This window comes from Neolamprologus multifasciatus, chromosome 4 (assembly GCF_963576455.1).
Source record: "Neolamprologus multifasciatus chromosome 4, fNeoMul1.2, whole genome shotgun sequence".
In the NCBI taxonomy this organism is placed as follows: domain Eukaryota; kingdom Metazoa; phylum Chordata; class Actinopteri; order Cichliformes; family Cichlidae; genus Neolamprologus; species Neolamprologus multifasciatus.
The window spans coordinates 14,223,374-14,239,325 of NC_140442.1; the positions used below are offsets into that span (position 1 = coordinate 14,223,374).

The following is a 15,952-nucleotide window of genomic DNA, read 5'->3' on the forward strand; positions in this document are numbered from 1 at the left end:
TTTTAACAATGACAACAATACCTTTAATAAGAACAAGCAGATCAAACTCCTACAGCTTGTTGTTTGTGTAACCAAAATGGTTAAAGACAAATACCACTTGTGTGTTCTACACTTTGAATCTTTAAAATCTGCTGATGGCACAGAGCTTATGAGGTAAAGGGGTGAGGGTGAACCCTACAACTGGTGTCAGATCCAGGTCATCTCCAGTCATTCCAGGTGGAGGAGTGAATCGAAAGCGCTGGAGGAGGGAGGCGAAGAAAAGGAAAACCTCCATCTTGGCCAGACTCTCTCCAACACAAACCCTCGACCCTGCAAGAAATCAGGGAATCGCAAACTGTTAAGCCATCTTAATGTTTGTCTTAGTCTTTGTGTTTAAAAAAAACAACAAAAAAACACAAAGAACCCAGACACTTACCTACAGAGAATGGGATAAAGGCCTCTCTCCTTCTAAAATTGCCTTTGTCATCCAGGAAATGGGCTGGATTAAAAGCAGAACTCTTTTCCCAGTTATTCTCATCCTGGTGAGCTGATGAAAGCAGACCAATCACTGGGGTTCCCTAAAATATGGAGAAGATTGCTTTCTCATTGTCTTAAGAGCACTCATGAAATAAATTTTACTTAAGTTTCCAAATATTAAACTCATATTGTAAATGAACGAAAATAGTGGTATAAATGCAGTCAAATGAATCCCTGCATTTAAAATAGCCCATCAAACTTGTTAGCTGAATTCAGCACTTCTAAGCATTAAAGATCTGTTAGTCAATAGCAATAATGTGTATGCTGAGCTAATTTCTTCCTTTATATGTATTCATTAATTGTTCATTTCTATATTAGGCAACAAAAAATTCCCGAGTTTAATTACTTGTTGTACATTTTACATAGTTAGTTTTTTTTACTTAAATATTTATAGCAAGTTGCATTTGTCAGGGGTTTTTCCTGTTATTTTAGCCTCCCCCTGTGTTCCTTTTGTATCTTTTGTGCAGTAGTGTTATACAATATACTCATTCCTTATTGTAACTGTTTATTTCAGCACATTAATAATGATAATAATGGATTGGATTTATATAGCGTTTTTCAAGGCACCCAAAGCGCTTTACAATGCCACTATTCATTCACTCTCGCACTCACACACTGGTGGAGGCAAGCTATGGTTGTAGCCACGGCTCCCCTGGGGCAGACTGACAGAAGCGAGGCTGCCATATCGCGCCATCGGCCCCTCTGGCCAACACCAGTAGGTGAAGTGTCTTGCCCAAGGACACAACGACCAGGACAGAGAACCCGGGGATTGACCCGGCGATCTTCCGGTTACAGATACGCTTCCCAACCCCCTGAGCCACGGTCGCCACATTTGTTGTTAAATAAAAATAAATAAATAACTTATAGGGTAACTTAATATATTAAAGCACCCATAGTTCAGGGATTTTTTTAACACTAAAATCTTATTTAGAATTTCAATTTGTGATAATTTATGGATATGAAAATAAAAAAACCCAAATAAACATAAACTAAGATCTACTATAGCTTGAGAACAACGACAGCTTAAAGTGTGAACAAAAGTCATTATCCTACATAGTAGCCTGTACGTCTTGGTGAGGGTCCTATAGAGCCCAGTGTGTTCGTTTCATGTTACTCTTGATGCTGTTTGTTCTGCACTCACGTGTCATTTTTTAAAAATAAAAATGTAGACGTGTACAGTGTCACTAACTGGTTCAGAACTGGGACTGTTTGGCTTTTGTTTTACCTTCTTGATGAAGTAGGACTGAAAGGTGACATCTTGTGAAACGCAGCGTACAATAAAAGGCGTAGTATTAATCACTCTTTGTATTTCATGGATGACAGCGTCAGTGAACGGCAGGCTCTTTCTGTCTCCCACTCGGACCTGGCGATTTTCTACTACCTGATCCAGTTCCTCCTGGACTTTGTCTACAAAAAGAACAAAAAAAAAAAAAAAAAACCCACAAACCAAGTAATGATTAAAACTGTAGTAGTGTTGTTACACAAATTATTATATTTAACAGCAATTTATTAATTTGCTGTTAGGTTTGAATTCATGTTTATATCTGCAGTATTCTGCACACTGCTGGAGCCAAGTAAAAGGGACATCTAGCAAACCTATGTTAGTCAGAATAGCAATGACTAATGGTCGAACAAAAATTCAGATTTTGGACAAATTATATCCAAATGTGATCATATACGTTTTGGAAGTCATGAGATTTAGTTGTTTCATAAATAAAATAAAGAACATACTTGAAAAGAGAAACATTTGATTGTTTTATATGCTTCAATTTCTTGATTGCTAATATATCCTCACAATATACAGTGAACTCCTTCCCGGTGAAGCCGTGGCAAGCCTACTGTGGTTTGTTATTGGTTTTGTGTTTGGTATTGTTTTTTCCGCCCTTCTTTATCTGCCACCCTCTTATTCTTACCCAGTAGTAGGTAGTAATCTAATAAGTAAATAGACCAGGGAGTGGAAATGATGAGTATTGCCAGAGAGCCAATTTGACAGTATTCTGGGTTACTAGACAATGGCTATTTGCCCATGGGTAGGACTGTGTTTTTGTTCTAAATCATTTCTCACGTTTGCTTTTTCTTTGACGTAAGTGTTTCTCACCATCTTTTTTTCCCCCCGTTAGAAAAAGCTGCGTAACCCGGTCTAAATTTTATGACAATGTTGTTTTTTTGATTTTGCTTTATTTTCACTTAAAATACCATTGTTTCATTTCCACATTGCCCAGATGTCTGGTGAATGAAGCATCACCAGTAAATAAGTGTATTATATTTCTTACCTTGTATTTCAGGGTACTTGGCCATGAGCATTAAGCCATATCTTATAGTAGTAGATGTAGATTCTGAGCCAGCAGTAAATAAGTTGACAACAGTAATCAGTAGGTTGTCTTCGTTATAGTGAGAACTTATATTTTTATCTATATTTCCAGATGCCTTACAAGTAGAAAAAAAAAGGGAAGAAATACGTCTCAGTAATAAGATTACTTTGGAAAGGTATTTAATCAAATTTAGGTCTTACCTCAAGCTGAATCTTCCGAGCGAGAAATGAATCCACCAAACCTCTGCACATCTGTGGATCAAGGGTGTCCTCTAAACCTTTGATCAATGCTGCAATCTGTTTTCTATTAGCAAAGGCGTTCTCTCTCAGCTCTTTGTGGGCTTTAACCCAACTGAACAGCATTGGAAAGTAGTTATACAACTGTTGAACAAACAAGAAAGTTAGATTCACCACACATTACCAGTTTAACAAATACATTGTATTTATATGTTTAATTATAGAAAACTGCATAACTGGACATGATATCCTGTTGCTATTAATCTTCGATTTAGATAAGAGAACCTGAAATCCTGTTCGTGGCAGGGCATGGATTACATGGTGATTTTGCAGATATTTTGTAATGACTAAATACTATTGGCCTTAATGTCTACTTTTAACATTCTGAATTTACACTAAAAACTGCATTTTGACTAAAGGTAAATAGTAATGCTGATCTACTGAACTTAGAACAGAGGAGACAAGAACAAGGCCTAAAATTTACATTTTTAATCAAAGGTTAATCAGGCTCATGAGGTCAGCAGTCGGAAAGGCAAACAATAAGGAGGGTTCTAAAACCATTCCAACAGGTTATAAGCAATGGAAACTAGACTAGTTACTAGAAAGAAGACAAAAAACAAAACAAAAAGACAAATAATTACAAACATGTAAAAGGAGTAGTGGTAAGTAGTAGTAAGCAGCAAAACAACCTGACAAGTGACAGGGGAGTGAGGATGTGAAGAACTGTTTCTGTCAGATTGTTATCATACCTGCACTGAAGCAGAGCCCAGGAGTTGAGTATTCCTAATAGCTCGACTCAACATCACTCTGAACTCTGGGTCATCATATTCAAATCTTTTACCATAAACAATCGAACAGATGATATTGGAAACAGCAGCGTTCACAGCCTCAGCAGTGTCAAAGGCTTTACCTGACAGAAAAAGGAAGGTGTTTTTATTTAAGGACCAACACAGTAAGAACTAGAAGCCTCAGGTAATAAACATTCACAAAGGCAGGATGCAGGAACAAGTTTGTTTTGTGTGTTACAACTCCTGCAGAGTCCAGGAAAGGTTGAGTGGGTATTCTCCACCCTTTAGGGTGATTATCTGCCTCATTAGTCCACCAACAGACTCTCATAGGTAACAACTTTATAATTACATTTCCCAGTGCATCAACGTTTTGTTTCCTGGTATTACTTTGTCAGTTGTAGTAGTAAATGGTAACCGCTGGTTTGGGCCCATCCTTTAGGGAACTGCTGTCTTGTCCTGACTAGGTTTTCTTTTGTTCTGTGACTGTGAACCTGGTGTTTATATTGCAGTGAACCGAGGATAAGCCAGGAGCCGTGGGACCTTTGTTGGGGTTTTTTCCCCACACTCCTTTTGTTGTACAAAGTGCAAAAATGTAATTATAAACTCAGAATCACCCTGAGGATCATTATTTAGAAACAGAACTTAAGGGACGGAGCAAACATGGGAAAAATAAAAAAAAAAAAAATCCATGAACGACCTAGGACCATGACAATTACACTGAGTTGTAATCAGGAGAGTGGCTCTCACACCTCATACCTGTACCTTGACTTCCTATTCTTGGACTATGCAACCTTCTTGGGACAATGAGAATTTGCAGTCATTCAGTCACACAATCTTAATTGCTGTGCATTACAAATCACATTTCATTAAACTGTATAAACAAAATACATTAACCTAAGAAATTGTTTTCGATGTTGTTTATAAACATATTTGTCTTGAATTTAAAGCCAACAACCTGTTCAAATAAGTTAAAGTGTACAAGTTTGAAGAGCAAAATGTGCACCAACATCCCTGTTTAATGACTAATTTGCCTGAGAAAATCTAGTTAAATAAATCGGGATCTGGTGCCTCTGTTACCCAGTGTCGGGTATTGCATAAAGGGAAGGGTTATCGGGGAATGTTACAGAATGTGGTTCCACAATGCGAGTGCTGAGTTACATAGTACGTAAAAATCATTAAAAATGCTAGTTATTGTCCTGTGCTGACTCAATAAGTACAGAGTTCCAAACCTCATAATGGCATTAACACCAGCACAAAAGTGTGCGCTGGGAGTTTCATGGCATGAGTTTCAATGGCCAAGCTGTTCCTGTAGCTGCAATGTGTTGATAATTGCTAGTGTCACAGAAATGGCTTATGTATAAAGAAGTTTAATAGATGGTTCCAGCAGTTAAAATGTTCTTGCTTGTGCATTTCTGTGGACAATATTGTAAAGGTGTGTTTTCTTGTACAAGAGACATGTTTATCTTGTCACAAAGAACAAGTTTTTGTTACACCGCTATTATCGCGAGGTTTTGGGCGTGATAATATAGGCTGTATAGGAGTTCAGCGAGCTATCTGCAAAAGCCTGGTTAGTCTACCAGCTGTTCAAGATATTTGATATAATTGTATTGTAATATTGTGAAAATTTGTAATGTATGGTGTTCTAATTATTTTATGTTTTTATTTAGAATGCACAGGACGGTAAAGTTATTGTTCTGGGGCCTCCGAAGTTTACGGAAGAGGATTAGGGCCACTGGGAAAAAACAAAAGTGGGCACGTCTTTTTTTTCTTTCTTCTTTTCCTGAATTCTGAGATTAAAGTCAGAATTCTGACTTTTTCATCAAACTTATTTGTTTTCAGAATTCTTTGTTTTCAGATTTTTCTCCAGTGGCCCTAATCCTCTTCCGTAGAAGTGGCAGGTGGCCACGAGGTAATTTTTTTTGTTGTTAAAACACAAGTGTTACTTTTGATAGACTGAAGCACTTAAAGCCTTTGTGTTTTTTCACGGCGTTCAATAAATGCAGCGAAGCGCCCGTCTTGAAGAAGCCGTGCCTGCGTTGTCATTTCGGAGTTACAATAATTTTAAATGAATGAATACAAATTTAAGACTGATTTGTAAAAACTGAGAACTATTAGCAAAAGTTAATGTGTCAAAAGGTGCGTTACCTTTTTTTTCTTCAAATACTTCAATCAGGCACTCAGACTCCTCTATGATTTTTTCTTCGATTGCCGTCTTTCCCATTCCAAACTCTTTTAAGTTTGTTAATGCAAAATGCCTCATCTCTCTCCATGAATCTCCACTGGCAAAAACAATTCCTTGAGAATTTTAAGTACCAGAAGAAAAGCAAATATTAAAAAGAAACCTCAATATAAACACGCAGAAAAATATTTTTTCCACCCACCATGAGTTAATTTTAAGTCACTAATAATTGGAAGTATTTCTTTGTCTGAAAAGGCATCAACATTCAGCAGAGCTTGCTTGATCGTCTTGTAACCTGCCAGCACCACTGTCTTTTTAGGCCCCAAATGGACAGTGAATACTGGGCCATACTTCTTGGACAGCTGAAGTGAGTAAAACACAAGGAGACAAAAGTTTTTAAGTTTCTCCACATCTGAGTGGTAGCATTGAATAATAAATCTGCTTGCCTTTGCCAACAAACACTGCGTCAAACAAAAAAACTTTATGTCGTGAATTTTTTTTAATTTTAGAAGTCTGTCAAAAACTTGTTTAAAACTTAGAATTCAATTGTTATTTTTAGGCAAATTCAATTCATATTTTTATACCTAAATTTGAGTGCGCACACTGGACTCCTCGGAGAAGTCAGAAATTGTTCAAAGACAACTTTCAACTGCACAAACATTGTTTTGTTCAGGAATTTAAGTAAATAATCGTAAATTAGCATCTGCTTTAAAAAATATATAATAAATTATAGTTTAGCATGGAATGTCAGTTTAATTACAAAAACATTCAAAAAAGATTTTGGTAATAGCCAATACTATTATTTTAGAGCAGTTGAAGTATAATCTTTACATTGTATGGTGGCTTAATAATTTTGTCAAGCACTGTATTTGATTTTTGCATACCTCATAGAGCGCAATGTGAAGCGGCTGACGATTCAACTGTAGCAAATTGCCAAACAGCGGCAGTGGCATGGGACCTGGAGGGTAGTTTCTCCCAGAAGCAAGTTTGGTGCAGATTAGATAGAAAGCAAGTAGGATCACAACTGTGATGAGCAGAGATGTTACAGTTGGAGTATGTAGTAAAAAATCTTCAACTGCAGCCATGCTGACCTAGAAACAAGAGTAGTCTGCCTTACACGTATGTTTCAACAGACCTTATGGTTATTGTCAAATCAATATTAAAACATTAACAACACAGACATACTTTTGGATAACAGCCAATCAGACTCTGGCCTACTGAGACTATTCACACACAGGCCCAGCCCCTGGAGTTCATGGGAATGCTGAGTGATCAGAGGGCAGTTTAGGTGAGCTCAGTCTGAACTTGTTTGGATCAGATTCAGAGCATGGGGTTTGAGGTTTGCAGCATGGATCCAGCAGTGACGATTCTTGTAGAGCACAGGTGTCGAACTCCAGACCTCGAGGCCCGGTGTCCTGCAGGTTTTAAGATGTGTCCTTGATCCATCACAGCTGATTTAAATGGCAAAATTACCTCCTCAACAAGTTCTCCAGAGGCCTGGTAATGAACTAATCATTTGATTCAGGTGTTTTGACCCAGGGTGAGATCTAAAACTTGCAGGACACCGGCTCTCGAGGCCTGGAGTTCGACACCCCTTTTGTAGAGCATCGGTGCCTGCAGAGGATGCCATCACTGCAGGCACCAGCATACAGTGCCATGCATCCTATATTTGACTCATTGTCTTGAACAAAAGACTCCCGCTTCCTGCCACTGGTATGTCAGGTTGCTGGGCAGAATTTGATTAATTTTTCCAACATGTGTATTTTGATTATTGTGTGTTTTCATTTATTTCATTATCTAATTATCTAATTATCTAATCGTCTTGTCGTTTGGCTCTCAGCGAAGGCGGTCGCACTTTTCTCCTCTCCTCCTTACCCTTATCTTCCCTGCTTAGCCTCTGTGTCCTTGTCTGTCTCATGTGCATTACTTTTTCCCTGGAACAGTCTCTCACTGTCGTTCTCTAAAACCTAAAAGAGAATTATGGATTTGATCAACTGGTCTCTGAATGCTATTGACACCCTCTTCTCAACGAGAAGTCTGGGCTCGGGAGAGCCCGAGTGCCCTGGAGGGACTTTCCCTGCCGGAAATACATGATGGACGGGTGGCAGAACTGGAGAGTCATGTGCCTGGCGGGACTGTCGATCGAGGACGCTGAAGATATCTATCTATTCGGAACCATGATAACAGGGTTCTTGCTGATCGGAGCTGGCATGGCCCTGACTTATCGGAGAATTGAGAGAGCGGAACTGGCTGTTCAAACCCCCCCAAGACTGCCCGCTGGAATCGAAGCGACGGGACGAGTCGCGACCTCTCACAACGAACGCAGCATGGTTAACACCTTGGAGACGCTTACAGCTGCTGTGAAGGCTCAAAACAACACCATTGAGCGTATGGTGGGATACATCAGAGAGGGCCCTGCTCAAAATGACAACCTTGAGCGAAAGTTGGATCACATCACAGAACGGATCACTGCAGTTGTGAGGTCTCAGAATCAAAAGAATGATAACACCACGGATCAGAAGTTTGATACCATCATGGGGAGGCTCGCGGCTCTCCAACGGGAGATCGAGAGACCAGCATCAGAGTGTTAAAGATCAGCTTTGAAAATTCTCAATAAATCAATAAATTCGGGATCAAAATGCAGACACCACCACGGCGCCAGCTGCACAGGCCCAAGGCTGAAGCCGGACAAACACTCCCTGATAACGACTGTGTGATGACTATTCTCCCCATCCCATGCAAGGCCACCTGGATTGGCTGGAGGACTGTTTACTTAGCCTGATAGGGCGAAGGACACTGTCTCAGCTGAACTATGGACACGCACACACACACACTTACACTGATAAGCACTCACTCATCTCCCCTTCCCTTTCCAACGCCTTCGATGCTTGTTACCTCCTGGGAACACGAGGCGGGTCTGGGCCTGCGCTGGCGAGTCAGCGCAGTGGCAGGATGTCTGCTGTGTTGCCTGGGATTACTCCTCATCCCCCTACCCAACCCTGTGGCTTGTTATGTCTTCATAATGTTGTGCTGTGAACATTCATGTGCTTTTTTTGTGCAGAGGAGTTTTTTTGTTTCCTGTTCTCGTGCTGTCCTACCATGGAAGCACAGCATGAGTAGAGGTTTCTTTTTTTCCTCTTGTACCTTCCCATTGTGTGTACATTTCAGTGTTTTTTTCCGTAACTGCCGATCTCCGACTTGTAACCCCCATGTAATGTCTGTGTTATGTGTGTAAGGTCGGGGGGGGGGGGGGGGGGGGTGTCTCATTTTACTGCGGGGCAACCTGTATGTGACAAATAAAATTCTGATTCTGATTCTGATTCTAATTTCACTTTAATTGCATTGCCTTAGTTAAGTCATGAAATATTTGATTTGGTAAAATTATAATGAAGGCAGGATTGTGAAAAAGACTGAAAACTAGATATGACATTGATTCAGTTTGCATAGTAAAATACAATACTTAATTTATTTAGCTGAAAACTGGGCCAACACACAATTACTGAGCTACTAGTTTAACATTGTCCATTCCTCTATTTCCTCTCCTACGTCCTTGCATCTGTCCTCCCGAAAATGCAATAAATCCTGTCTCTGGATCTACTGTGAAAGTGCCTACATTCTCATTTTTCTTTTTTATAATACGGAAGGCATTGTAGAGGAATTTCTTTTACCTAGGTATTTAATCGCATTATGTTATTGTATTAACATGTCTGACACTCATACTTAAGACAAATGGTAGGGGGTGTAGTAAGGATGTTGGGGAAACAGGAACTCCAGAGGACCAGTCTTTTGTCTCTTGAGGACTCTGGGAAGTAGCAAGGGAGTGTGAACTTTAAGGTGTGAAACAGCTGTGTACTGCCTTTGTTCCTGGAGAAGGTATTTAGCTGAGAGTTATGCTAGGCTCAGAGAGAACTCTGCTGACCGTCTGTCCCGCGGCCATGGAGGGCTCCACAAGCTTGTTTGTCTGTTGTGTGCATGGATTAAAAGAATGTTAGCTACCGCTCACCGCTCGTCTGCAGGCTTTATTTAAGTGGAAAAAAACTTCCACAACAAAATGGCGCTGTGAGCAGGGTGGTCCGTGTGGTCGCTGAACAACGGTTCCGTGGACGGGCTGATCACCCCTGAGGGAAAAGGTACCTTTGTCCTACCAGCTGTTGAAGCGAAGGAAATGGAGGAGTCACGGAGCCGTGTGTTTCAGTCACCACCGAGATCATCGATTTTGAGGGGACTTCTGCAGATGGGTGAGTTGTAGCTAACTTGTATACAGTCATGGAGAGTTTTTTGTCTGGCTGAGGGGGGGAACGCTGGCCGACCCCGGAGTTCGAGTCTCCAGGAGGAAAACCTGGTGGTTTGAGGCCCCAGGCTTGTGTTGGGTACGGCTCATCACAAGGACAGTGGCTCGCGCACGTTGTTGGGGAGAAGCCGGCCCAGACCTGTGTTCGGTCCAAGTACGTCACAGGAACGGCGGTTCGGGTACACTGTCGGAATCCATCTCTGTGTACTATAGTGCACGGAGTGGCGGTGTTCGTTCCTTGGTCCGTAGAAGGCAAGGGCCTCACGGGGGACGCCTCGTGTAGTAAAATGGGATCTAGATCCAGTAGATCGGCAGACGTTTCACCAGGCGGCCAGAGACAAAACTCAATACGTGACTGTATGGTAAGAATTGAGTAAATGTGTGGTGTGTAAGATTGCAGAGAATGGTTGTGTGGGAAACGTTGATGTGTGTGTAAAAACAGTGAAAAATTGGGTTACAAAATGTTGAAAATGGGGAACAAAAACAAGAAAAAAAAAAAGAGAAAGGAGTGTAGAAATGTGTGTAACAGTTGTTTCCAACTAGAGGGAGAAGGTGGTACTGCAGGCCACCAGCTCCCCTAGGGTGGACACACACGAAAAAAAATTTTTTAGCAGAATTGTTGATAAAATAAGCAAATAGGAAGAGGGTTTGGTGTTTTTCAACGTAGAACAACTACAATCTCTCTGGGTTTTTAAGAAAGGGGAATTCAGAACCAGAGAGGGGAGAGGTGTTGTGTTAAGCAATGAGAAGAATGATCAAAATGTCTCAGTGTGTCACTTGCAGGTGAAGAGCAGACCCGGATCAATTTTCCACGTGCAGCAGTCGGAAGAAAATTATAGGTTAACACCATTAGAAACACTCAAGCCAAGTTTTGGCTAAATTGTTTTACAGCTTAACTTCCACGTGTTTGTCACCCTGAGAACACAAGCTACAAAATCTCTCCCTGAAGACAAGAAATGCAGTTCCAGAACAACGAGATGGATCTCAAGAGCTCACAGCAGCATCCTGAGCAGTGAAGAAAAGGTCCAGCAGCAACAGCTGTGCAAGACAGCGACAGCAAGGAGAAAAATGGCATCATCATGACTGGATGGATGGATGTGCATTTCCAAGGAGCTGCAACTTCACTGTGTGTGAATGGACTTTTGAAAAGACTGCTTGAGTTGGACATTTGCCACTTTTGGAGCAAAAATGGCAAAATGAGACCGTGGAAAACACAGGACAAAGCTGAAAGACAACTGACTCTCACTGGACTGCTGCAAGGGGGAGAGATGAGATGAGACCACAGTCAAAGGAGAAGGGGACAACATGGAGGAATGCTGTTGTAGTGTGGGAATGAAATTTGGGTTTAGGAAACTGGGAAGGAAAAAACGACTGCCTTGCGTGGAGAATTGAAAAGTGTCTGCAGAACCGCAAAGAGGAGAGGTACACAAAAGTTACACAAACAGAAAAATGCATTAATCCTAGTAACACAAACACACATGCAATGAAGCTCATGAAGACCAAATAGCATTTTAAGCATTTCTGTTACCATCATCTTGTCCGGTTAGCTTAGTAGGTTAAGAAATGATACATAGACTAGTGAACTAGTATTATTTTTGGGGAAGGATGATTGAATCATTGCAGGGGTGAACAGAATGCTGCGGGAGGGTCAGATGAGTGGGGACTAATAGATTATTGAGTTTCTGGTTTCTGATGTGTGAGGGAGGTCTTATCGTGACACACATCTGGGTACATGGGGAAAACAAAAACTCATTTTCTAATAGAATATTGCTGTTGTGTGAGGTGTGTGACTGGTGGATGAAAGTTTTGGAGATTTACTGATGCTTTTTCTTTTGGTACCACCTTGAACCTGCAAATTAGTTTTGTTTTGATCTATCATTCTAAGGGAGTACGCTTAGACAACTTCTAAAAGAGGCCTTCATATTTTTTGACTTTTAACAGTGCACTGAGATTTTTGTTTGGCAATTTTCTCTTTTTCAAGCAGGCCTGCAAGATCGGAATCGAAAGCGCTATACAACATGTTGATCAATCGCAAGTGAGCTTCTCCAAAATTAAAATGGGCTCGGGAGAAAGCCACTTATTTGGGACAATCAGAAAACAAGTCCCTGGCAAAAAGGATTCAGCGAGGTAATCCAGTCTAAATTCTTTTTTTCCTTTTTGAAATGACGTCATTGCTGGCAGTAGAAACTTATTGCGACACAAGAGGTTCTGCTATCAGCAATAAACACGGGGATTGACTGAACTGACAAAAACTTGACTGACTTGACACCAATATGCAAGATTGCACCTCCACCCAGAGAGACAAAAGGGTGGATGTATATATGTATGTTTCTTTTACAGGAGCAGAAAGGTGACAGCAACGGGTTGCATGGGCTTTTGATCCGTGCTGACTTAACCTTTTAAATGCCACTTTCTGTGTCTTTGTGAATTTACCAGCGGTGTGTTATTCATGACCTTGTATTGTTTACAGTGCAGAGGTCACTGTGAGAAAGTGTGCATACAGACGCGCTGCGCTAACATCTATATCACTTTTTCCACAGCAGAGGGTTAATCATATGATCTAATCACATGATTTACAGCAGGACACACCACTGGCTAATGTTTTTTTTCTTACAACAGGGCCTGGAGTAAAGCTACTTCAGGGGAGAATCCCTGATAATTTTTAAGAGACAATGCACAACTTTATTGTGCATGTCTAATTGTGTTAAGCTAACATAGGGCAAAAGAGGGTTTTCCGGGGAAGTTTTCATTTTTAAATTGCAGGAACCGTGACATGAGGGATATGGAAGGATTGACTGAGGCGCAGATGCAAACTGTGACTAGGAGTCAACACTTCAAGTGGACCAGTGAGAAGCAGGGACCATCTGCAGGACAACAGACAAACGACAGTGGGCTTCCAAAGGATTGTCATGAGGAGATTTTGAACAGCAAAATCTTAAAAATAAAATGAAAGAGTTTCGTCGTTGACGCTGAGGAAGACAACTAAGGTGTACGACGTGCTCTGCCTTAAATCTACAGCCGCGTTGGAACAGAAATCGAGGGATGGAGAGAGCGTGCTAAGCTCCAAAAGTGACAGCGCAAGGAAGATCAGCATTGGAATTATGACTCTGTAAATGGCACAGACACCAGGAGCCATGACTGTGACAGAGAATGGACCACCTAATGCTGTTTCACTTTGCCATGCAAAGTACTTTGACACTCTGGAGAAGACCTTTCCTCTGTATCATTGTTGTTTCCATTTGCATGTGAGAGCTTAGATTGTGGGGAAGATTAAAGATGAACAAAGGGTGGTGGGAGAACAGTGAAGTGAGGATACACAGTGTGAAACTCCTTTAAGTGTACAATAATGTTGATGTGATATACAGAATGTCAGGAAAGAAATTCTGGTTTTAATGTGATTCTTGATTTTAGAATCAAAGGGTGGGATTGTAGAGGAATTTCTTTTACCTAGGTATTTAATCGCATTATGTTATTGTATTAACATGTCTGACACTCATACTTAAGACAAATGGTAGGGGGTGTAGTAAGGATGTTGGGGAAACAGGAACTCCAGAGGACCAGTCTTTTGTCTCTTGAGGACTCTGGGAAGTAGCAAGGGAGTGTGAACTTTAAGGTGTGAAACAGCTGTGTACTGCCTTTGTTCCTGGAGAAGGTATTTAGCTGAGAGTTATGCTAGGCTCAGAGAGAACTCTGCTGACCGTCTGTCCCGCGGCCATGGAGGGCTCCACAAGCTTGTTTGTCTGTTGTGTGCATGGATTAAAAGAATGTTAGCTACCGCTCACCGCTCGTCTGCAGGCTTTATTTAAGTGGAAAAAAACTTCCACAACAGCATGTTCTGCATATTGCAGTGCATCGGGCAGTGATCCTGTGTTCATGGTCACCCAGTGTTTTTCTACATGTGATTTCACTGGTGGTAGGAGGCCATTTAAAAAGGCATTCTTTAGTTGTTGTTGATATGGGGTCTCTGGGCCCTCTTCATAATTTAATCCCGAATGCTGTCTAAAAACTGGACGCAGGTGGTCCAGAAAATCTGAAGCTGTTTCGGCTTCTTTTTGTTTCACCTCTCCTATTTTTCCATAGTCAGCCCTCGGGGCCAACCGTACTCTAATTCTCATATTCGCTAGGGCAATGTTTAGGTCGGTGCTTCCTGGTGCATATGCTACTCCCCCGGCGTTTGAGCCGGTATAATCTCCTCTAACTGTTCCTATCTTTAATCCTAATAAATCTTGCACTACTTGAAGCATTTCATGACCGTTTAAATACCATTGCCTTCTGATCATTTCTACAGCGTCCCTCCAGGGAATGAAACCTTCATTCATATCTTTTCACTATTCACACTATTTCACATATCTATTCACATTCATATCTTTTTGTGACCACGGACGGAAAATATGTATAGTTGGACACTCGTCTTGCTCTTCTTGTCCTTCTGGCCCTATTATTAGGCCAAATCTGGGGTTAGCCACTGTTAACATTGGGTAAATACCAGTGGCTGGTGGGTCGACTATGTCTCCCCAGATGTCCGTCCCAGTGGGATCGCAACCTATTTTTTCTTGTGGGTTGTTTTTGAGTGAGAGGTTGTTTAACATTGTCTGTGCTTGTGCATAAGGATGATCATGTGTGTGTGACCTAGTTCTTCCTGATCAGTGTTGGGACTAACGCGTTATTAAGTAACGCGTTACAGTAACTACGTTATTATTGTGGTAACGAGCACGGTAACTAGTTATTATGCCAAAATCGGGAACGCGTTAGTCGTTACTGGGATTTAGATAGGGTCGTTACTCGTTACTTCATGTGGTGGGTATCGCGGAGCTTCCACAGATTCAGTAACATTAGCAAGTGTTGGAGGCCAGCAGGTGGAGGAGAAGGAAAAGAGACCCGAGGCGGACGCCGGTTCAAGTGTGAACTGAACTTCAGGTAAGAAGTTATGACCTGCAGTCTATCTGGGTCAGATATAAATAGGGATGGGTACCGGTATCCGGTGCCATGATGGCACCGGTTCTGACATAAACGGTAGTAACCAGACAGTAAGTAAGTAAGTAAGCAGCGCACATTTCGGTGCTTTATTTCGGTGCTTTTTTTTTCCTGAGATGTAATACGCTTTAGATTCTAGCCAATCATTTTACGTTTCCGAGGATAGTAGGCGGGTCCAGGTACGTACGTTCTTTTAGAGCAGAGCTACAGATTAAAAATGCCCAAGGCGAAGCGGTCAAAGTCTGGCTGTACTCAGTAGCGGTTTTAGATACGGGCGACACGGGCGGTTGCCCGGGACGGCATCATGGTGGGGGCGGCATCACGGCTCGTTCTCATGCTGCCCCGACATCATGCCAGCGCATATTGGGAATGGCATTGGTTTTCTATCGCCCATTTGCTGGGAGTAAGGGCGCCCTCCGTTTGCGAGGTGCGCCTGCTGCTTGCGGCACAGGGAGGAGAGGGCAGGGGATGCTCTGGCTGGCTGGAGCAGCAAAAATGACCAACTCGCAAAATAAAACAAATTACAAAAAAAACCAACAAACACGAAAACACCAGACATCATGATACAGACTTATAATTTGCACCGATGTTTTTTCAAAATTCTATACGCGAAAAGTGAGCGCGAGAGCGCTCGGTGCGCCAGCTTGCTGCTGAAG

At 41.6% G+C, this 15,952-nt stretch overlaps 1 protein-coding gene across 1 annotated transcript; it reads right to left on the minus strand.

Moving 5' to 3' along the window:
- Nucleotides 1-7,486, minus strand: LOC146520035 (cytochrome P450 2K1-like). Its single transcript, XM_085155691.1, has 10 exons — nucleotides 7,209-7,486; nucleotides 6,916-7,117; nucleotides 6,234-6,393; nucleotides 5,998-6,147; nucleotides 3,814-3,974; nucleotides 3,029-3,208; nucleotides 2,790-2,943; nucleotides 1,742-1,923; nucleotides 416-557; nucleotides 1-309 (listed from the first exon to the last, which is right to left on the minus strand). Exons 2-10 carry the CDS (start codon nucleotides 7,114-7,116, stop codon nucleotides 122-124), a joined length of 1,518 nt encoding a protein of 505 aa, XP_085011817.1. The 5' UTR covers nucleotide 7,117; nucleotides 7,209-7,486; the 3' UTR covers nucleotides 1-121.
- Between the last annotated feature and the right edge of the window lie 8,466 nt (nucleotides 7,487-15,952).

Bases quoted from the DNA above. Each gene is read 5' to 3' on its own strand.
- LOC146520035 (XM_085155691.1), bottom strand. From the start codon at position 7,116: ATGGCTGCAGTTGAAGATTTTTTACTACATACTCCAACTGTAACATCT. The intron at 3,209-3,813 runs GTATGATAACAA...TTTGTTCAACAG, and splicing joins TGGGCTCTGCTTCAGTGCAG to TTGTATAACTACTTTCCAAT. The intron at 2,944-3,028 runs GTAAGACCTAAA...TCTACTTGTAAG, and splicing joins CTCGGAAGATTCAGCTTGAG to GCATCTGGAAATATAGATAA.